This window comes from Hyperoodon ampullatus, assembly GCF_949752795.1.
Source record: "Hyperoodon ampullatus genome assembly, chromosome: 9".
In the NCBI taxonomy this organism is placed as follows: domain Eukaryota; kingdom Metazoa; phylum Chordata; class Mammalia; order Artiodactyla; family Ziphiidae; genus Hyperoodon; species Hyperoodon ampullatus.
The window spans coordinates 94,563,404-94,588,084 of record NC_136922.1 but is presented as its reverse complement, the minus strand read 5'-3'; the positions used below and the strand labels follow the sequence as shown (position 1 = coordinate 94,588,084).

The 24,681-nt window shown below is 36.3% G+C and overlaps 1 protein-coding gene across 1 annotated transcript in view; it reads right to left on the bottom strand.

The window, feature by feature from the left end:
• The window catches only part of LOC307058296 (putative RNA-binding protein Luc7-like 2), a 40,680-nt gene that overhangs the window by 9,012 nt on the left and 6,987 nt on the right, over positions 1-24,681 (bottom strand). The window contains exons 2-6 of the mRNA XM_079711763.1: positions 13,413-13,511; positions 10,600-10,710; positions 6,729-6,872; positions 2,432-2,608; positions 943-1,034 (exon numbers count right to left, since the gene is read on the bottom strand). Of these exons, the coding sequence (XP_079567889.1) occupies positions 943-1,034; positions 2,432-2,608; positions 6,729-6,872; positions 10,600-10,710; positions 13,413-13,508 (620 nt within the window). The 5' untranslated portion in view covers positions 13,509-13,511. The remainder of the gene's footprint in view (positions 1-942; positions 1,035-2,431; positions 2,609-6,728; positions 6,873-10,599; positions 10,711-13,412; positions 13,512-24,681) is intronic.

Genomic DNA, 24,681 nt, shown 5'->3' with positions numbered 1-24,681 from the left:
CGGAAGAATGACAGCAGTTCCTCTAAATAGGAACATGTCCATATGTAGCTTTGTTTTGTTTTGTCATTACAGGGCAAAAAGATTACCTGTTACAAGCCATGTAACACAAATGAAGTCAGTTTAAATGTCTTGAAATAGACTGAGTGTAACACGATCAAAGCCTGGAAGAAGCTGACATAACCTAGTCCTGTATTATCAAAGATTTTAATTAATTTAGGGACATCTGCTGAAGAGAAGGTATTTAAATTTCAGAGATACGTAATACAATTAAGGGAACACTATTAAGTTAGAACTACAGGTAAATGTTTTGTGGCATACTCCTCCATCTGAAAATTGCTGAATTTATAAACATGATGCCACACAACTTGCTGCCAATGGGTAAAAGTGACCCAGAACATGTAAACATTCTAAATATGAAGAATATGAATTTATCAACTAATATGTCAATATAAAAAGAATTGTTTAGCTATTAATAAATGAATAAAAATTTTTAACAGTTTATAGCTCCTAAATTGAAGAAATACAGAATCAAAGTACAATGTAAAATAATCAATGAAAGAAGCAGACAAAAAAATACCCAAACCTTCTATCCACAAGTATATATCATAAAATAGTTCCATGCCAGCCTGGTACAAAGCTAGCCCATTATGAAAATCAGAGGGCTAGGAAAGGGCCTTGTTATAAATCTTACTAAACATACAGATGTGAAGCAATCTTTATTCCCTCTTCCATACATTTTGAAGGAAATCTCCTTAACTTAAACAGCCATAAGTTAACATACTTGAATAAACATTATTTCACACGGTAATATTTTTAAGAGTAAACAGAAATTTCTCATGTCCAGATTTATTAACATCTACAACCTTGCATAATCACATCTCTTTTTAGAACCAGGGATGTTCAACTTCAGATACTTGGACTACTAAATTAATTACTCCATACCTCCTCAGCTTCTCCCTTTCTTCTCTCTCCCTTTCTTCTCTTCTTTTCAGGCGTTCCTGGTTTCTTTTCTCCTGCTTCTCAGCTACAACTCTCTTAAAAAACAATGACAGTTCAAATAATACTAAATGAGAAGCATTATTTACTGGGCCCATTCTTAGTGAGCATTATCCTAAACTTTACCAATAAGAATTCATTTTGAAGTTTTGCCAGGTATAATCATTAAGTGATTAAGACTTACAAGTCTGGTTTCCAAACGCTTTCCCCCCTTCCATATAAAATTTCATGTTTCTCCATGACTTCTTAATATTTCAAAGTCACTTTCACGAGATTTTTCTCCTCTTAACGTCTTCTAAATTCTAAACTCTTTAAAGATTTCCAATATAGTAATGTCTTCTGTTGATTTCTAGTTACAATCCTGAGGCTGCTGCTTTTAAAAAGTACCAGTGAAATGCTGAACAGTTCTGTTGCTAGGTCTATATTTGCAAAGGTTCCCAATTAGGTACCATTTTTGAGTTTTAACTTCAAGCCAAACAATCATTTGCTATAGTAAACTCTTTTTGTAATTTCAAAAACTTTACCCAAGGTCATCCTAGCTACTCCAAATACTGGGACGAGCTCACAGTTAACTACAAATATAGAGACGTGTCTAGGTGATTCTGATTCCACATTATTTTAAATGTCAAACTATGGATCCTGGGTTAATTTCAGTGATAACTACACAAAAAGTCACTTCCCAGTGTTTCCCATCTTTGAGACAGTCCTCAATTCATGACAAAACGTTACAGTGCCACCATTTTTTACAAAAAACTAGCCACATCAGATTGTCGAAAAGTAAACTGATCCTTTCCATTGACTCTGCTTATGTTCACCTCTTTAGAAATATCCTTTTTTTTGGTTTGCTTATCTTTTCAGAACTCAGCAGACGAGTAAGAGCTGTGTTGCCTTTCTCACAACAGCCTATATATTTAAGCAACAGTGACTGTCCTTTTTTAAAAAAAATAGGTTTCTAAGTCCTTTCTGAAATGGGGGCAAAAGCATAAAACTAGAGGTCCTACAAGTTTGCTATTTAGTGAACTGCAAAATATTTCAAATAAATATTGGATCATTTTTTCAATCTTCCTTTAAAGTAAATATCATATTAAATTACTATTCGTTTTATTAAAAAAAGAAAGTATCACTGGAAATTTTAGGCATTATTTTAGAACCCAGTTTGCAAGGTTCCTCCCTAATTCAACATCTTATCCAAGACAAAATAGTACCTCCTCCCAGAATAAGAAGATTTTAAAAGTCTGTTTCTCAGATATCATCCATTAAACAAGCTACATTTCCATTTACAATCCTACACTATTCAGTATGAATTGTTAACAGAATCACAGTTAAGAATAGTCTAGAATCAGTCAAGAATACTACACAAAAAGACAACTTACACAGATCAAAAGAATGAGTGACTATATTGGATAAAGTGAGGGGTATTAATTTACCAATGTACCTTTAATTCTTCAAGCTTCTCTCTTATTTCAATAAATCCCAGGTGCAGTTTACCCCCAAAATGATCAGCCAGTCGTCTGTCATTATCATGAAGACCTAAATAGGCAGAGCAAACTTCACAGACTCGAAGTTTCTGCTGCTGGAAACTGGAAGCTGGCATAGAATTCCGATAAACTTCCTAAACAAAAGTGACAGAAACAATGTTCATATAAACCGCATTAAAATCATACAATTACACAAAATACACTATGTTTATACCAAAAATGTTTCTAATGAACACACAAAAGCATGACTATTTTGTCACGAATATTATAGATTCCCCATTACCCCGATCCTCTGTCCTGGGGACTTCTCCACTGGAAATGAAAGATCAGAGCCTCTTTTGTCAAGAAATACCATAACAGTAACATGATACAACTTTCTTAAAAGGTTTTCTCAATGTTCTGTTTTCTGTAATTTTCGTTAAAAATGAGATGTAGCAACCCCAAAAGTATACATCAGTGAAGGATCAAGGAAGAAGCGTCGCCCATGCTTGGGGAAAAGGAATGCATGTCTTCCTTACTATTACAGCTTCCTTCCACTGCCTTCTTGCCCACATATCATTTTCCCCCCTATGTAAATGCAGAGAGGGCATACAAATGATAAGACTTCCCATCAAACAGAGTAGCTCTAAAGACAAAGATGAAAGGTGTCTTACGGAGATTAAGATGTCTTGTACTCAAATCATTTTATTAAGTTCATTAATGAAATAATAAATATTAGTGGATTTGCATATCCACTCTACTCTTTTCCCTTATTAACAGAATTCTGATTTTTGTTTGAGGCAGCAGCATGGCCAGCTAAAAACATTACATTTCCAAGCTTCCATGTAGCTTTTGCTAAGGAGATATAAGTGGACACTGCTTGACAGAATCTACAGGAAAATTCTTTAAAAAGGAGTCAACAGATTCAGATGAAAATCATCAACAGCTGCTATAACCTGTGGATCAAGACGCAATGAAAAACAGAATACTTACAATGTCAATACCAAGACACTATTAATTACAAAAGGGAAACACAGTAACTTCACAGTGGAAAAATAGGTAACATCACCAGAAATGAACAAACCACTAACACATGCCTTTTGATAAGACTGTAACATTATTTCAGTGGTATTCCTCTCAAAAATCTAATGAGAAAGAAATATTAGACAAATCCAAAGTGAAGGACATTTTACAGAATAACTAGCCTATACTTTTCAAAACTGTCAAGATCATGTAAGACAAAGACTGAGGTACCAGATTATATTAGACTAGAGAAACATAACTAAATGCAATACGTGATCCTGGACTGGATCTTAAACAAAAAAATTTTTCTTTTCTGAAAACATTATTGGGACAGCTGGCAAAAACTGAACAAAGTCTTCAGATTAATTAATAGTACTGTATCAATGTTACTTCTTAATTCAGATAATTGTACTGTGGTTATATAATAAAATATCCTTGTTTTTAAGAAATACACATTGAAGTATCTAGGGATAAAGAGGCAGCATATTTATAACTTATTGTCAAACAGTTAAAATACACACACAAACACACACACACACACTCATGTAGAAAGAAAATGATAAAGCAAATGTGGTAAAATGTTGAAGAGTCTGGGTGAAGGATAGGGGAATTCTTCACACGATGTTTTAACTTTTCTTAAGATATTTCAAAATAAAAAAATTTTAAAAAGGAAAACTGAAAACACAACACACAAGACGAGTCAACTCAACCTTTGTGCCTTGTTATTCCTCCTCTTTCTACTTACGCACAGAGGAAAGGCTTTAGGCTTAGTGGCCATAGTGCTACCACAAACTGATAAGCATAAAGATGAATCCACATAGTAAGGATGGCTGAACTTAAAGCTAGAAGTAGCCTGTATGCTAGATGGCATCATGGAGCTACTGTACCAGCCCCAGGCTTCCTAACCTCAAGTATTTATTAAATGAGAAAAACAAAACCCTTCTTTGGTTCAGTCATTGTAAGTTAAGTTTCCTATTACGTACAGTTGAACACAATCTATAATAGGAAAGTAAACATTTTAATGCACTGTCCTAAGTAAAAATCAACTGATAATACATAACAGGCTAACAATATTGAGCTACTGGGTAATACTAGTGAATCACCAAGTGTATATATATGAAGTTTTATGAAAACTCCAATATATGGAAGGAAAGTAATAATGATTGCTGGCTTCATTACCCAAGAGTCTTCTGGGGAAATAAACTAGCTATAAAATACTTTGTGCATTTTAAAATTCATAGTATTTATTTTCTGGATTGATATTAATTACATTTAAAGAAATCCTAACATTAAGACATTAAAACTATCTAGAATGGCTACTTGGTATATCTTTTCCCAGCCTAGAACCTTTAATCTGTGTCTTTGTATTTAGAGTGGGTTTCTTGTAGCTAGTATATAGCTAAGTCTTGTGGGGTTTTTTTGTTGTTGTTTTGTCTTGTTTTAAATCTAGTCTCACAATCTCTTTTTAATTGGACTGTTGAGACCATTTACATTTAATGTAATTATTGGTACACTAGGTTTAAGTCTACCATCCCACTATTTATTTTCTATATGTCCAATCTGTTGTTTGTTCCTTTTCTCCTGCCTTTCTTTTGGATTAAGTATTTTTTAGGATTCCATTTTATTGCTACTGTTAGTTATAACTCTTTTCTCCCCTCCAGTGGTTTCTCTAGGGTTTACAGTACACAACTTCAACTTATGAAGAAAGCTGGAGAGTCTTTTATTAACGTTAAGATAAAGGAGATTTCAAAACAAGGGACATTAACAGGGACAGAGAAGGACATGTCAAAATAATAAAGGGTTAAATTAATCAAAAGACACAACACTCCTAAATGTCTATTAGCCTAATAAAAGAGCTTCAAAATAAAACAAAAACTGACAAAATGGAAAGCATAAATAAACAAATCCACAACTTATAGAGACTTCAACACTCCTCTCACAGGCAGAAAACTCAATAGGATACAGAAGACTTGAAAAAATCTATTAACTATCTTGACTCAATTGACATTTATAGAACACTCCATTTAACAAGGCAGAATATCATTCTTCTCAAGTACAGATGGAATGTTCACCAAGACAGACCATATGCAGGGCCACAAAACAAGTATTGACATATTTAAGAAAACTGAAATCACACTCATGTTCTCTGACCACAACAGAATTGAATTAAAATCATTAACAGAAAAAATCTGAAAAAAACAAACAAAAAACAAATCCAAATATGTAAAAACTAAACACATGCCTTCAAAACCCACAAGTCAAAAAAGAAATCACAAAGCAATATTAGCAAATATTTAGAAATGAATGAAAATAAAAACACAACATATAAAAATCTGTTTCATACCTTCTAAGCTACCATCGTGCTTAGAAGAAAACTTACAGCATTAAATGGTCTAAAATCAATGATCTAAGGGGTGTGGGGAGGGAGGATTGGGAGCTTGGGATTAGCAGGTGCAAACTAGTATATATAGGATGCATAAACAACAAGGTCCTACTGTAGAGCACAGGGAACTGTATTCAATATCCTGTGATAAAACAGAATGGAAAAGAATACATATGTATAACTGAGTCACTTTGCTACAGAGCAGAAATTAACACAACATTGTAAATAAACTATACTTCAATAAAATTAAAAAATAAACCAATTATCTAAGCTTCTGCCTTAAAATGCTAGATAATAAGAAAAAATTAAACCCAGGTGTGATACAGTTAGGAACAACGGAGACTGTGGTACAGGGGAGAGTACACTTTCATCCAAAGGCATTCCATTTTCTAAAAAATATCAGGGGGGCCAACAAAATAGAACTTTGTCTGCAGAATATCAGATTTTGAACTGTGCTGTGGAGGAAGAATGAGAGGAGGCTCCCAGTGTGTTAGCAGACTGTACTAAGTAAGAAGGGAGAATACTATAGTTGCATGGGCCATGGAGTAGGGGGTAGGGTATCATAGTGACCATGTATATAAAGACTGCATGTGTGTGGACTGTGTGTGAGACTGTTGTGTATGACTAGCTAGTTTAGTTAATTTCATTTACTAGTTAAAAATTTCAACAGATCAATGACTCTAAATTCCAAAGCAACCACTAATTTTGATATACAACCCATTAGTATGACACAAACTAGTTAAATATTTTTAAACTGGTTTAAATTTCCTTTAATAGTAATAATTTTTCAATAATTTCTAGTCAAATATATGTTCTTTAGGAAGTACAGATACTAAGGCTCTATAAACTAGCATAAAGAATTTAGTTACCTCTGCTTCTCTTTTCTTTGCCCGTGCTTTCTCTACTTCATCCATTACTTTCTGGGATTCTTCCACATTCCCTTCAGCTCCTAGCTGTTCCACCTTAGCCAACAATTTACCGATTTCTTCATTTAACTCATGAACACGTTCTGCCTGGAGAGAATCAAAAAAGATCATGAATAAAAAGCAGAATGTACCAAAGTTCAAAATATTGCATAAAAAGACATAAGTTATCTAAGGCAATATGAGTATAACTAATGCTTTCTGAGCATATCATAAATGAACTGGTAGGACATCAAGATGTTTTGAGCCTGCCTGCCTTTACTTCAGTGAATTCAGGGATACAACTGATCTCAATGTATCTATTACTTCTCAACCTCTGCTTTGGCAGTGCATTCCAAGTATAAAATACACTTTCGTACACAATTTGGCTCTCTGTACCTTTCCAAACTATCTCTTTCTGTTCTCCAACTTCACAACAAATCTACACTTATATTTAGTTTCCCAAACTTACCCTGTTGTTTTCTTCCTGTGACTTTGCACGTACTCCTCCCTCTTCCTGCGATGTCGTCCATTACCTCCCTTACCTGCCTAGCGTATGTCTGTCTATTCAGTAAGATTCAACTCAAGAGTCTATTATGTGAAGCACTGGTGAACAATCAATCACCACACCCTACCCTCACTTAAGACACTTAAGCAGAGTGGGCAATACCCTCCTTTGTGCCATCTTTGAATCTTCTATGACCATTACTTTTATATCTATCACACCACTTTAAAGATACCTGTATACCATTTTTGTATTTCCAATGCCCAAGAAATAGCATACGCTCAAACAGGAGTAAAAGAAATGAACTGGAGGATATTCTTTAAAGCAAAGATACGGCTTTAGAGTCCAACTGCCAGACCAATTAACAGCCATGCAATTTTGGCCATATTACGTAACCTGAATCTACTTCCTCATCTGAGAAGTACGGATAATCTCACAAAGTTGTGAGAAACGAGAAAATGTGCCTGTACATGCATGCAGCACATTACTGATATTCAGTATACAAGCATGGCACCCTTCTCTCTTAGTCCATGTCTTTCCATTACGATTAATTCTTGCCTTGCATTTTGATATGCCTCCTCCACACCACCACCATCATCGTGGGAATCTAGTTCATTCTTAATTGTTTTAACAGCACATGATAACATAAACACAGTCTTTACTTTGGCTACAAAATAAGTACTCAGCCTGTGTGGCCAATAATATTAGTAAAGAAGTTTTTGTTTTCGCCTTTGGCTGCACTGGGTCTTAGTTGTGGCGTGCGGGCTCAGTCATTGCAGCACGTGGGCTTAGTTGCCCCATGGCACGTGGGATATTAGTTCCCTCACCAGGGATCAAACCCATGTCCCCTGCATTGGAAGAAGGATTCTTAACCACTGGACCACCAGGCAAGTCCTGCAAAGAAGGTTTTGATTTGAAATGGACATCCAGTCCCAACAAAGTAGTGTGCCAGTAATCTTTACTTCTTAAATTTACCTCAATCCAATATATTTGTCCCTCAAAGAAATCCTCAACTCTGTTATCATTATCCTACCACTTTTAACAAAACGATATTTTCTGTAAATACCTGCCACAGAATGACTGCATTAATGACCAAAACCCTTCACCCTTCCTGCATCTGTGCCCTTTGCTACGTAACTGAGTACCATCATACGCTGACTCTGAACCTGGCCATGTAACTGGCTTTGGTTAACAGGACGGTAGCAGATATGACATAAGGGAAGGCTTAAAAAGTGCTTGTATGACTGGGCTTGATACTTTTGCACCTCTGCCACCACCATGGGAACATGGCCAGGCTAGCCTTCTAGGCCATAGTTCAGCAGCCTCCAGCCGACTGGAAGACATGTGAGTGAGCCCAGCTGAGACAGGAATGACTGCCCAGTCAAGTTCAGCCTAAGTCACTGATTATAGACTCATGGGCTACATTAATATTTAATGTTTTAAGTTTTGAGGTAGTCTGTTAAACAGCATTTTTGTGGTGATAGATAACCAATACAATACTGTATAAATCAATACAGCTGGGGTCTAGCCAACACCTGTGGATCTCTTTCAACCATGAGAAATGAGATTCCTTGTAAAGATGGATGCCCATCTTTACAGTCCCCATCTTAAGGGAACTTTCCAGAAAAAGTTGGTTAAAAATAACCCTCTCCTCAAACAAAGGAATCCATTTCCCGTTGTACACACATATATGAGCACTACATGTCACCTAAACTCTACTGAGTAACTTTGTCTCCATTCTGCGTTTTCATAAAATGTGCCAGACTATACTGAATGGTACAAAATACTATAAAGTAGTAAGTCAAACCAACAAAGGTCAATATGTGGACTTTGAATTCTGATTCAACAAACCAACTCTACACAGGAAAAATGAACACATTCTGGATATTGGATAATTTTTTTAAATTGTTACCTTTATGGATGTAATTTTGTGGTTATGTTTAAGAGGTGAAATGATATGATGTCTAGAATTTGCTTTTAAAATAATGAAACAATAGCACAAGACTGATGGCTTTGAATCCATTGGGGTTCACTGTACTTTTTTCTATTTACTTTTTGCATATAAGTATTCAACAAAACATTTTTAAAAGGTAGTGAGTAGAGTAGAACATCTGAAGAATACTCAAAACTCAACATTAAAAAAATGAGCCATCCATTTGGAAAATGGGCATAAGACATACACAAACATTTCACTGAAGAGGTTATACAAAAGAGGTTATACAGTTGGCAAATAAGCACGTGAAAAAAATGTTCAGCGTCATTAGGGAAATGCAAACTGAAACTGCAGTGAGATATCACCACACACCTTTCAGAATGATTAAAATGAAACACAGTGGCACTTTCCTGGCAGTCCAGTGGTTAAGACTCCACACTCCCAATGCAGGGGGCATGGGTTTGATCCCTGGTCGGGGAACTAAAATCCCACATGCCACACCGCACGGCCAAAAAAGAAAAAGAAACATAGCGACACCATCAAATGCTGGCATGGATGTGGAGAAACTGGATCACTAACACACTGCTGGCAGGAATGTAAAATGGTACAGCCACTCTAGAAAAAAGTTTGGCACTTGCTTTCAAAACTAAAAATATATTTACTAAATGATCCAATAACTGTATCCTTGGGCATTTATCCCAGAGAAATGAAAATGTATGTCCATACAAAAATCTGTACGTAAAGATTTACTGCAGCTTTATTGGTATTAGCCAATAACCGAAATGTCCTTCCCAAATGTCCTTCAACATGTGAATGATTAACCTGTGGTATATACATACCATGGAATACTCAAAAATAAAAAGGAATGAACTACTGATGAACAACTTGTATGAATAGTAAGGAAGTTGTGTTGAGTGAAAAAAGCCAATCTCAAAAGGATACATACTGCATGATTCCACTTACATAATATTCAATGATATTACATAATTATAGAGATGGAAAATAGTTTAGTGGTGGCCAGGGGCTAGTGGGGAATGGGTGTGGCTCTAAAGGGGTAACACAAGGGAGTATGTGGTGATGCTACACAGTTAAGTAACTTAATTATGGTGGTAGTTACCCAAGTAACACGTGATGAAACTGCATAGAGCTATACACACATATGCCTGTCTGGTGAAATCTGAATTAAATATAAGGATTGGCCCAATACCAATTTATTGGCTTATGATACTGTACTGTAGTTGCGTAAGATGTTAACCTAGGGGAGGCTAAAGGAAGAGTATGTAAAATTTCCCTATATATGTCTTTGCAATCTCCTATGAATGTAATTATTTCAAAATAAAAAGTTAAAAGTAGTGAGGTAAAACTATACTTTGTATTAATGAAATGATTGAAAATCTTACCTTTGCTGCAACTTCAGCACTGATCTCTTCCTGAGTTTCTGCTAATCTTTTCTTAGCCACTTCTGTTCTTCGATCACAATCTGCAATGAATGACTGCAGATGATCCATAGCCTACAAAGTTTAATTAAAAGACAATTACTGCAAGAAAAATCAACCTTATTCATAAGTATCTTTACTCACAAATTACACTTTATTATTTAAAATGCTACCATGGGAATAAAAAAATAACAAAACTGGGTTCAGTTACAAATTGAACACACTATTCATCATCTATCAAATTGACAAAGAATAGACATAAATAATTCCCAGGAAAGGTAAGGCTATAAGGAAACTGCCACTCTCATGCTCTGCTGAAGGAAGCACAAACTAGCACAGCCTTTATAAAAAGGCACCATGGTTATCAAAAGCTTTAAAAATGACCCCTGACTTAGTAATTTTACTTCTAGAAATCTATTTTAAGAAAGTAATCAAAGGTATATGGAGGAATTAATATTCAAAGATGTTCTTCACAGTGTTATTTTTAATGGTGAAAAGTTGTAAATACCCTAAATATCCAGGTAACACTTGGAAAATTTAATCCTCAGCCATTTAAAAAAGGTGTTAGTAGAACACCTTAAGGATATAAGAAAATGGTCATGATTTATTTGTAAATAAAAAGTTACAAAACGTTAAATGCAGCAAAATCCCATTTTTGTAAAATAAAGTAGCAGAGAAAAAATGGAAGAGCATACATTAAATGTTAACAGTAATTATTTCTGAATATACGGATAATTTTTAATAATGTTTTCATGTGCTTTTCAAATTTTTCACAATGAAAATGTTACAATCAGGAAAACTTGCCCTCTTCTCAAAGAATAAACCACTGAGAATTTTAGCAGTGTCTACACTGCAAAAATCCAGGTCAATATTTATATAAAAGACACTTATCAGGCATATATTAATATATCTATAATTAAATAATAATTCATTTAAAAGTAACTTTAAAGATTTATTCTCAAACCAACCGATTTAGACTTTCATATCTTACTGTAGAGAAATACAGCTAATTCAAAACACAAATGTTTAAAAATTATTCAACACATATCAAATTCTAAAAATGGTTGATTAACCCATGAATTTCATGAAAATGCAAAATAAAACCTTTTATCTGTGATGAGAAAGAAACAGCTATTTAATTCTTTTAGTTTAAATTTTATCTTTAAAAAAAGATGAATTAATCCATAAATAGTGTTGGGTCAACTAAGTAGCTATCTGGAAAAAGGGAGATCTATACCTCAATTCCTTATAACAGAATAATTTAAGTTGGATCACAGATTTAAATATATAAAACAAAGCCATAAAAATTCCAGAAGAAATCATGAGAGAGAATTCTCATCACATCAGGATAGGGAAGGCCTTCTGAATTAATCGAATAGATTTTTAAAAGATTAATAAATTGGACAACTATACAAACATTTTGCAAGACTCACAACTACCAAAAAAGAAATAGGAAAAAATTGCAATGTATTATCTGAGAAAAGGGACTAACTTTCATTATCTGTAAAGAGTCAGTGCAAATCAATTAGAAAAATACTAACATCCAAGATTAGCAAATAGCACCCACCCCCTGCAAAATGTACACTGACAGTTCAATGAAAAGGAAATAAAAACATCTTAAATCTATAAAATTTTTTCAAACTCATTCATAAGAGAAATGCAAATTAAGATTACACTATATTTCACATTTCGTCTATCAAAGCTACATAGAAATCTTGACGGCACACTATGTGGCCTATGGGAAATAGATAATTTCATACATACTGGTGGGAGTATAAATTGATAATTCTCATGGAGGAAACCAGGCAAAACTGGCCTTTGACTCAGTTATTCTATTTCTAGAAATTTAATCTGTAGATACTTGATATGTAAAAACAATTTATTACCATACCATAATAGAAGACTGAAAACACCATACCCCTACATCTACATGGTGGTGAATTTCTGCTGTATTTTATATGCCCAGTGTATATTAAATCATAACACAATCACTTTAAGGTGTTTCCCTGACTGCTCCAGCCCCATATTAAATTATGTTTACATAGATGACTTCATTTCCGTTAGCAGAAATTCTTGGAAGTTCAAAAAAGTAGATCAGGGGGCCTATTTACTACTTTATCTCCCAAACCAAATGAAACATCTACTACCTCATTGATAAAACATATAAGGTTTATGGTCATCAGTATGTTTTATGTAATGCTGATTGGTACGTTTTCTATAAAAAAAAAAAAAACTCCCAATTATTCTGTTTGTATAAAAAAAAAATAAAGTCAAGAGTTTGAGCCCTTTAGATACCTAAATTGTACCTTCTATTTCCTCTAATATTTCTTCTATTAGTTTTACATAAAAAAACATTGTCCTTAATATCCTCCCTCTCTCTACATATATATTTACAAATACAAAAATAAATACGAATGTAAAAATTCAGTAATTAAAGGGCTTTATATACACTAGAAATTAGTTGTTTACATTTGCTTAAGATGGTATTTCCTTAATCACAACTACCTTAATTGGGAAGAATATGCTTAATTTTCAAAAGAATATATGACACGCACAACTTTCACACATTTTCTTAAAATACCCAGTTTCACCTATTTTTTAAAAATATTGTTAGTCAAGAAAGTACATAATCTTACTTAATTTAGTACTACCCTTCATATATATAATCACAAAAAAGATAATTTGCTAAGAGCCTTTTCCCACTAGGAGATATGAACCCATATTCAAAATATTTTACTGCAAAATATAATCTAACTTGTTGAAGCAAAATGACATACATCGAGTTCAAAGAAAAAATCTTGTTCTTTGGATGCAATTTCATAATCTGCTCTTAAAGCCAGGTCATGGACTTTCAGACATTCTCCAAGATCCATTCTCTGGGTGGGGGGAGAAAAAAGACACATATTATTAAAACAGAAAATGTATTTTTTCAAAAATTCATTAACAACCACAATTCTCTTCAGAATAATGATTAAGTCATACAGATGTTTATTTATGGACTTTCAAATTACAAAATTTCACAGACAGGTATAAAACTTGGTGCCTGCATGAAAAAACCCGCATGAATTCTGTCTACCGATATTCTTTGAATAACATTCTAATTTTCAAATAAAGATGGAGTCCTCAAACAATAGACTGGTAATCTTGATATGGATTCCAGACAAGACTCCAGGTGAACTAGTAAAGAGATAATTTATTAAAACCCAATATAACTTCACAAAGAATAAGTATCTAGCCCCACTCTGATAAGCGTATGTCAGAGAAATAAAATAAATACCAAGTAGATATTTATTTCAATAAGGAATCTACTAGGATCCTTCTACTTGAAATTCCAATTAGATATTATTTTACCCAATTAGAGGCTTCTCTCACATCTGAGACAAAAATTTCTAAAATTCTGTCCACTTTTACATGTATCTGGGCAACTGCTAAGATCTTTCATGAAATCCTTTTGGAAGCATACTGAACAGAAAAAATGGGCGGGCTAGATGTAAAGATAATTACAGATGTGATTAAAGGTGATCAGAGCAAAGCAGAGATTTTCCAACTGGAGGTATGCTATCCCATCACTGGAATGTCACAGAATCTCTGGAAAGTTGGTGAAAGTGAATACAATAATTCAAAAAGGTATAGTAAATATTCCTTTTGTTTTTTTACACAAATTATGCACAAAGTAAAACTACAACAAAACATTGCAGCAGTAAAGTCATCCTTCAACCGGCAGCTGAGTACCTAACTTGTGCCAAGCACTATGCCAGGTGCTAGGGACATAGCACCAAGTGACAAAAGATACAGTCTCCAACCTCATGGAGCTGACATTCTACAAGAGGGGAAGCAAATAATAAACCATGCTTGTGTCGCTGAACAAAGTTAAGTGATCTAATAAAATAGTAATGCTCCCATTACTATGAGAGGCTACTTGGGATGAGGTAGCCAGAGAAGCCCTTTCTGAAGAGGATACATTTAAAATGGATCTAAAAAGTGAGAGGAAGCACACTAACCTTAGGAAAAGCCAAGAAAAGAGTGTTCGAGGTTTACAGAAGATTTAGAAAGCAGATCTTTAAGAAAATATATGCCAGCGTTACTCAGAGCTTGAAGTTTCTAGTAGCAGGGAACAGGACTCGAGTATCTACAGCACATAGGTCTGGGCCTTAGCTTTGTATATACTACCTAAAAATAACTTTGCCTATTTGACATGGTTGCCAACCACCTGGACTTGTGTATAACAAAGGATATGATTATCAATTCTGTACAATATCCCAAGCTAAAAAGGATGGTGAATTCACTGGATTAAGATTCAAAAATATTGATATACCAGATAAAATTTAGTATGAAGAAATAAATATGAAGTCCTACAGTTACATCTAAGAAGTCAAACTTACAAATAACTAGGTTATGAGCAAAAAATCTGACAAATTGAAAAACTTACTAGTCAAAAGTAAGGGTTACAGTGTGGCACGACTGAGATCAATTTATGTGATACAAAATTAACTTATAGAATACAGTATGAGCAAAGTTGAGAAATCTCCTATTGAAGGCTGGTTTTAAAAGCAAACCCCTCTCCTCCAAAACACACATTGTTGTGTGCTAACACATTTCAAAAGTGATATGAATAAACAAGATAAAGTGTCTCAAAACAAAGCTATACGAAACAGCCAGAGAACGGATGTAATTAGCTGGAGAAGAATTAAGATGTGAAAAGTCAACTGAAGAACTTTTCAACATGAAGCAGAAACAGACTGTATTATGGTCCCAAGGGACTCCAGAGAGTTAGGCCTTAGTCCACTCAATATAAGAAAATAACTTTCTAATAATCAGAGCTTTCCAAAGATGGAGTAAGCTTTCTTGAGAGTTAGTTGAGTTGCCAGGTAACTGAGAGATTCAAATACACTTTAGACAACCATTTCTCTAGGGTAGTGAATAAAGAATTCAACCATCAGGGGGGCTTCCCTGGTGGCGCAGTTGTTGAGAGTCCGCCTGCCGATGCAGGGGACACGGGTTCGTGCCCCGGTCCAGGAAGATCCCACATGCCGCGGAGCAGCTAGGCCCGTGAGCCATGGCTGCTGAGCCTGCGCGTCCGGAGCCTGTGCTCCGCAACAGGACAGGCCGCGGCAGTGAGAGGCCCGCGTACCGCAAAAAAAAAAAAAAAGAATTCAACCATCAGATAACTTTTATTCTTTCCTCCAACTCTGAGATCTTATGACTCTCTTTAAAAAAAAGTTTCTCAATAAAACTATATTACCTCAGTTCTTAATTATGTAAAGGAATGAATGGGAAAATATAAATAGACAATGTCCTCAAAGTTATCCTTTTGGAAATAATAAGGAATATTCACCACCATTATAAAAGTCCTCATCACACTAATGGTCTAAAGTGTCAGTGCTGCTGAGGATGCTGAGATTTTCCAGGCCCCACTGCTTACTCTCATTCATTAGTCCCTGGATTAACAAACTAAGGAGTTTTCCAGTGATAAGAAACAGCAACTGAAACTTTCTATGGATGTGTGGAAATTCAAAGCTGCTTATTAGGCAACATTTATTAAGAAAAAGCTGTAGAAAAACATTTAACACTCTTTATAAAAAAAACATGCAGGAGGGCTTCCCTGGTGGCGCAGTGGTTGAGAGTCCACCTGCCGATGCGGGGGACACGGGTTCGTGCCCTAGTCCGGGAGGATCCCACGTGCCGCGGAGCAGCTGGACCCGTGAGCCATGGCCGCTGAGCCTGCGTGTCCGGAGCCTGTGCTCCGCAACAGGAGAGGCCGCGGCAGTGAGAGGCCCGCGTACAGCAAAAAAAAACCCACAAACAAACATGCAGGAAAATAAGACAGGAATGAAAGTTAATGGCAAAAAGAATGGTGTTACCCCCTTTGTTACACCAGCCTGTTGATTTCTTAATAATAATATCCTAACATTAATCATTCCAACAATCCTATTTGCATATATTTCCACAGCTATAGTTGTTCATGCTATGCTTATTTCATAAAATGTTAAGACGTCATAATTGGAAATGCCTTTGATCCTGTGCAGCAGTTCTCAACCTGGACCCGGGGAGCTTTTAAATAATACCAGTGGGAGCTTCTGAAAACAGGCCCAAGCGCAACCCTCCAAAAACGGAATTGTAAAAGCCTCCCCCGGAAGTTTTTAACGTACAGTGTTGTGAACCACTCACTGATCCAGTTTTATTCCCATTCCACAAAGGAACTGAAGGCCAGAAAGGCTCACTTCTTCAGGGTACTTATTAGGAAATCTGGTTAGCAGAATTTCTAGTCTAACACCCCTTCCACTTTATTATGCTAGTTCCAATTATTCCAGTACTAACTTATCTTTTAATATTTTTAGTTGACATCCATCCCCCGTAACATCTAAAAAAGCTCTGCACACAGCAGATATTCAAAGCAGCCGTCTACTGCCTTTCCTTCAGTAATCTCCCTTATTTTTATCCTCTCCGTAACTATATTTCCAATCTGTTTTCAAAAACATAAATTGCCTCACTGTGTTTAACCTAAACATGTCTGTTGTCCACCCGTACTATCCTTTGGCAAGGAACTCCAGGCTTTCCCCAGTCTATCTTTACATTTACATCACACAACCAACCAAAAGAAGAAAAGCAACTACATGGGTCAAGAACAAAATGAACACCAAAAGAGACCCGATTATACCCCTGCAGCAGAGGTGGAATTTTGATGACAGAAGTAGAGCTGGGGGTAATACATGCCTTGGGGGGGGATTTACAGAAGGGAAAATACGCGCTCCAAAAGGATAAGGATTTTTTTCTATTTTATCCACTATGTACCTGGGCCTGTATACAGGTACGCAAGAATGCTTAAATAAATATTTAATATTTGTTGAATGAACCAAACTAGGAAAAGAGAGCAGAGAAGAACATTGGCACAGGGGGCCCTGGACTTAACGAGCAAGGCTGGTCAAGATGCACCCCAGGACAAAACTGGTCTGAGCTCTGGAGGGGAGGGTCTTCTCAGCCTCTCCTTGGACTATCTTCTGTGTTGGAACTGCTTTCCCTCTAAGGTGTTTTGAGCTCTTCTTCTCTGTCTTTTCCTCTGTGCTCCTCTCCTCCAGGAGGAAAACTTACTTGGGCTTTTCACTGTGCTAGGCTATAAGCCTCTGCAGCTTTAGTCTTGTCTAGCTCACCAAAGTAGATTTGGGGGCCAAAGCTGTAGGAGCTCGAAGAGCCTAGTTATAATGAAGACACACCCACCGCCCCCCGCAATAGCCTCAGTGCTTATTTCTTCACGGACCCAGCAGAACAGTAGTGTAGCAAGGCAAATTTTCAGAATGCTAGATACTAGTCATCTATTTTCCTCTGTCTGTAACATCATTACTAACCACTTATTCTGGCATCATGTCATGCACGTGAAGAGTACTTAAAATAAAAAACAAGCCAAAATAAACTCAACAATTACCTGCCACTGTGAAAGTGAGTGAAGGGGAAGTATGCCGATGTTAATGCTCTCCGTGACCCTAGTCATCTAATTAAAAAGCCACCAGAGGGAACCATGATAGAACCACACCATGACTAAGCATGGACCAATTCTCAAAAGCCAAATCAAACTTGACTTCACCACTGATAGTGCAATAGTGCTTTGAACACTAAGTGCACAGATATTTCCTGCTGCTACTGCTTCTCTTTTGAAATAGGTGAGCTTCAAACTGGACAAAATAAAATGTTTGGTTATTTATTTTAACTTAAAAGTAACTATTTATGATAAAAGCCACAGGAAGAATTTTAAATTTTTTAATTTAACAATTAATTTACTTCAAATTCTTTCTGCAAATTTATTCTTGGTATTTCAATTAATGGACATCTAAATTCTTAGATTGGAAAAATGCTTATTTTTAATTGGATAAATTCAGTTCTGCATTTTGTCCTTTCCATCCTAAATCCATTTCCTCCATGAAGTTTTGACCAAATAACTATACTTAATTCTGATAACAGAATTCTCTATAACCTCCCAACATTTTATATTATGTTTTACTACTTAATAAAGTTGACTCTGTTAAGTACTTTTTAACTGTTCTTTTGAAGTTCCAAAGGTGACTGTTATCTCCTCAAATGGACCCTAAGCATCATGAGGAAAATGGTTTATTTCTCTTATTTTTCCCTCCTACACAGAAGGTCAGGTTTGCACAACCCATGACTTAACCATTAAATAAACTTGACAATCTGACTAAGGAATTCTACTTCTAGGAACTTGAGGAAACAAGTAAGTACACAAAGATAAATGAACAATGAAGTTTAACAAATGGTGTTTTTGATTCTTAAAATTAGAAACATTTTAAGAGCCCAGCAAAAGGGGTTTCATTAAATGAATTATGGAATAGCCATATAATAGATTACATAGCCACTAGAAACAATGTTCTTGATACTAAGTGGAGAAAAGAGAAGATGGCAAAGAAAGACATACAATAAAATGCCATTTTTGTAACTTCCGATACAGACATTGCTGTGAGGTTGAAGATTTTGTTTGAATTTTTTGACAGTTGTTGAATTAAATGTAATGAGCATATGTTATTCTTACAAGCAGAAAAATCAATGAAGCCACTTCAATTTTGGAGAAAAAAATTTAAGGAACAGAAGCACGTGGAAATTGAACATCAAAATCAACAAAATATTACGGTAGTGCAAATCAAAGGGTTAACTTAACTAATGGCAGTTAATATGTTAATGAATATATCAGTGATAGAAACGTGACACAGTAACAGCTCCAAGTATCTGCAAATATTTTTGCTTTGTTATATGTTAGTACATTTGCTCAGTTCTGTGAGCTATATCCTAAAGGGAATTACAAAAAGGTATGAGAATATAAATTCGTGCTATCAAGGAATTTATATTCTCAATGAAAAAAACAAGACATTGGGCTTCCCTGGTGGCGCAGTGGTTGAGAGTCCGCCTGCCGATGCAGGGGACGCGGGTTCATGCCCCGGTCCGGGAAGATCCCACATGCCGCGGAGCGGCTGGGCCCGTGAGCCATGGCCGCTGAGCCCACGCGTCGGGAGCCTGTGCTCCGCAACGGGAGAGGCCACAACAATGAGAGGCCCACGTACGGCAAAAAAAAAAGAAAAAACACGATATTAAACTAAAGCAACAGCAACAAATGTAAATAAAGATGTACATACAAGGATTTCATTGCCATACTGCAAACCAAAACCAAAACCAATTAACATATTAATAGTCACTGGGTAAGTAATTTAGGGAATGGCCAGGTTGGGAAATAGTACATTGGCATTTAAAAAATGTAGACCACTAATATGCAAGCTTCTCGAAGACAGGTGAGAAAAATTCAAAGATTCCATTTGTTAGAACACAGACACACATGCATGCACACACACTTGTAAATGTACAGAAAGGACAGTGGAAGATGTACACTGAATTCTTAATAGGGTTTAGTCCTGGGAAGGGGGGGATGATGAATAATGGGAAATATTCATGTTTTATGCTTTCTTCTCTTATACTCGAAGATTATATTGCCAAAATAATAAACAAAGTAAGACAGAGTAGGCACTGACCAACTCAGAAAATATCCCTTTACCTCTCATTATTCATTTAACTGAGAAATTCACTTAATTTCTCAGGACTTCTCTTTTCTCAAGTACTTCAGAACTGCTATATGGATCAAATTACAGACTGACTAGATTTTGGAAGATTTTGAATGTGAATCAACACATGCAGAACTTACTCTGGACGAAGAGAAGAATGCAAGAATGCTCGACTACTTGGAAAGAAATATGACATGATAAAATCTGTTTCAGAAGCATTAACACCACACTACTGGTTGGACTAACATCCTTGTCAGACAGCAAGGAATATATAAGAATAGACAGCAATATTGGTAAAGCACTAAAAGGAATATATACATATACCAGATGGAGAAAAAGTGAAACAAAACCATGACAGCAGGACAGAGAGCACAGGAAATACAAACCCCTAGCCTAGCATTTGAACCATTCCATATACTGTTCCAATGCCAATGCTATTTTCAAAATAAAACAAATCATCTACACTGTGACCTTCACTTCTTACATCTTCACTTTCTTCCTCCTCACATTTATAAAATCTCTCTTCCATCCATGGTCAGTCCCTGCTTCAAGACCCAGCTCAAGAGGTTTGCCTGGTGGTGCAGTGGTTAAGAATCCACCTGCCAGTGCAGGAGACACAGGTTTGAGCCCTGGTCCGGGAAGATCCCACATGCCACGGAGCAACAAAGCCCGTGCGCCACAACTACTGAGCCTGCGCTCTAGAGCCCGCGAGCCACAACTACTGAAGCCCGCATGCCTAGAGCCCGTGCTCCGCAACAAGAGAAGCCACCACAATGAGAAGCCCGCGCACCGCAAGGAGGAGTAGCCCCCGCTCGCAGCAACAAAGACCCAACGCAGCCAAACAGAAAAAAATTTATATATATTAAAAAAAAGACCCAGCTTAAGAACAAGAGAAAGCCTAGTACACTATGGAAGAAGGCTTGAAATAACAAAACCTGGATATGAGTTTCAGTTATGCCACTATTGTCTTAAAACAAAATTAAGGTTTTTCTTTCCTAATTCCAATCCTGTCACTCAAAACTAACAAGTCAAACATGAGTGGTGGGTGAAGAGGAATGGGGCACACTGCGCATGCACAAAGTAGTTCCTGCTTTTCTGCTACTTCCCAACTTCTTAACTGCCCATTCTCATTTGAATGTTCTTTCTCCTAGTTCAGTTTTTCCTGAGTGGATAAAGAAAAATAAAGCTCTTCTACCTTTTCTTAATGTATGTTTATTTGAAGAATATAGTAGGAAATACCTTCTTATCCATTTCTAATCCTAGATATGCAAAGATAGCTAGATAAAATTAAAACAAATGGCCTTGCCCCACAAAGACTATTCTAATTGAGGAGACAAAGAACATATATAAATAAGACAAAACAAGTGCACACTCGGTAGTATGGAGGGCAGGTGCTACACGGGGGTTCAGAGGAATTGTGTGTAGTAAGCCAGGCAGGATTTAAGTTTGTACAGAAAGGTTATTCCAGGCAGAGAAATGGAGATAGGCAAAAATGAGCATGCTGGGCAAGGAAAGTAGTGAGACAACAGTGAATAAATCAGTCTGGTCGAAACAGAGGACCAAACTGATTTATTCATTCAAGGGAGAGAGAGACCTACTAAAGATTTTAGATTTGTGACCATATAAATAATAGGGACCCACCAAAAGTTTCTGTGTGGAGGCAACATATGATAAATTCATTTCCACTCAGGAAGGACTGGCTTCTTTTCTTCACATTTAGATCTCTTCAAATGTCATTTCGTCAAAAAAAGTTCTTCTCCACTCACTCTGTCCGTGTAGCCCCTTACCCACTGTCTCAGACTTAACCATGCCTTTTTGTCATTAACACTTAACATCACGCCTGAAATCACATTATTTCTTTTCACACTTGGTTGTGAAAGAACATTAGAATGTAAGCCCCCATCACTAAAACAGAAACCCCTGTCCACTTCTGTATCCCCAGCATTGCACATGGCACATAGTAGGTCCTCAATAAGTATTTAATAAATGAATGAATGTTGATCTCAGCAATTAGCAACACTCTCAGAGAGATAAAAAATAAATAAATCACTTCTTGAAGGGTATCTTTTTGTTAACTTTTACTTTTTCCATTTAGCCCTCATTAATCTGATACCTCTTATTTGCCCTTTTCTATTTCTTGCTCTGCTTAATTCCATTATTACCTAAATTTCATTACTGCAAACGATGTTATAATAAATACCAAAAAGGGGGGACACATAAAAACCTACCTGAATTTGGATATTTTACAAATTACATTATCCAATACATCAACATATATGCTTATATTTTTTGACCCTGTAGACCAAGAACGTCTATGCGGTAATATATATTCAAGATGTTTTATTCAATATAGGTCAGAGTAAAACACCAAATGCTTTTAAAAGTTCCCTTCATGAGTAACTATCGTCAAATTATTGCATTGGCCAAAAAATTCGTTCAGGTTTTTCTGTAAGATCTTACTGGAAAACCCTAACAATCTTAAAGAAAAACCCAAACAAACTCTTTGGCCAACCCAACAGAAAGGATTATACTAAGTCATTTGATCTTGCCACCTGCACATCAAGACAGAATGCATCACATTTAAAAAAAATATTTCCAGTGATAAGACAATCCATGACTTTGCTTGATGTTTGTGGTTAATCACCTGTATAATAAAAATATGTGGGCTTCCCTGGTGGTGCAGTGGTTGAGAGTCCGCCTGCCAATGAAGGGGACACGGGTTCATGCCCCGGTCCGGGAAGATCCCACATGCCGTGGAGCGGCTAGGCCCCGTGAGCCATGGCCGCTGAGCCTGCGTGTCCGAAGCCTGTGCTCCGCAACGGGAGAGGCCACAACAGTGACAGGCCCGCGTACCACCAAAAAAAAAAAAAAGTTTCAAGTTTTGGGTTTTTACCATATGTTTGCTCTGTGTTCATTGTCTACATCTTCCAAATGATGCATTTATAACTCTATCCCACCTTTCTCAATGAATAGTCTCAAAGAACACACTAGTTTCTTCAGATTTGTTAAAATGCAGTTTATAAAACTGTGCCTATCTCCAAAAAAGATCTAGAGAGTTCAGGGACTACTAAGTGATGATTCCTGGTTCTTAGGTAATAAGCATTTATTGAGAATCATTGTACAAAAAAACAAATGTGTGGGAATTCCCTGCCGGTCCAGTGATTAGGACTCTGCACTCTCACTGCTGAGGGCCCAGGTTCAATCCCTGGTTGGAGAACCCACAAGCTGCCATGGCGTGGCCAAAAAAAAAAAAGAGAGAAATAAATGTGACAGTGAAACATGTTGACAAAGTATCAGGCTATGAAAAACAACCTGCTTGAACAATGACTGCCAGACTTCATTGTGCTTTGCTTAGAAGTTACTGGTCTTTGCTACTTTATAATGTTTCAAGAGTCATTCTAAATGACAGGTCCAAGATTTAAGATCCACTTCAAAAAACAACAGGGGGTTTCCTTGGTGGCACAGTGGTTAAGAATCCACCTGCCAATGCAGGGGAGACAGGTTCAAGCCCTGGTCCGGGAAGATCCCACATGCCGCGGTGCAACTAAGCCCATGCGCCACAACTACTGAAGCCCGCGTGCCTAGAGCCTGTGCTCTGCAACAAGAGAAGCCACCGCAATGAGAAGCCCGCACACCGCAACAAAGAGTAGCCCCCGCTCGCCACAACTAGAGAAAGCGCACGTTCAGCAACAAAGACCCAACGCAGCCAAAACAAAACAAAAAACAAAAAAAACCCCAAAAGAAACAGCAGGATGGAGGACATACGTAATTATAAATGAAATAAGGTAGCTGTGTGTAAAATATTTACTGAAGCTGGCATACAGGTACATGAAGTTCATTATACAACAACTCTACTTTTATTTATAGTTGAAATTTTCTATAAATGAAGTTTAAAAAGACTCCTCAAACTGATTCAATATTACAGAATAAAAATTAGAGTAAAATTAACTTGTATTTGATCTACAAAGACTGGACATCAGCACAACAGTTCATCTTATTTACATGTATGTACATTTGTATTTAACCATTAATCGAAGTCACAGACAAACATGCTGACCAACCTCAATTAGAGACAGACTAAACTAGAACAAGATTCTAGAACACATGGTCTCTGGGTCCCCTTAAAAAAATCATTTCCGTAAGCCTGAAGTATATTAACTTATTTTAAGAATATGAAATTAATGACTGCAAGATTATTCTCAATAACAGAAAAAGGTTATTTCCCAAGGACAGAAGTACCCCAAGTTGAACAGCTCAGGGTATTCATGTGCCAATTTGCCAACAATACTCCAAATTATATACAGGACTGGGTTTTTAAAGTTTAACAGTAAAGCTCTAATTATTCACTGGGAAGCTCTTAATACGCCTCTGATTTCCTAAGCACCAAATGTATTTTTGGTTTACTGCTTGTTAAAGGAATGCGTATTTTTGTAAGAAACCGAGAATAAAACATAAGCAGCAAATCTGATTAATATAAGGACACTTCAAAATC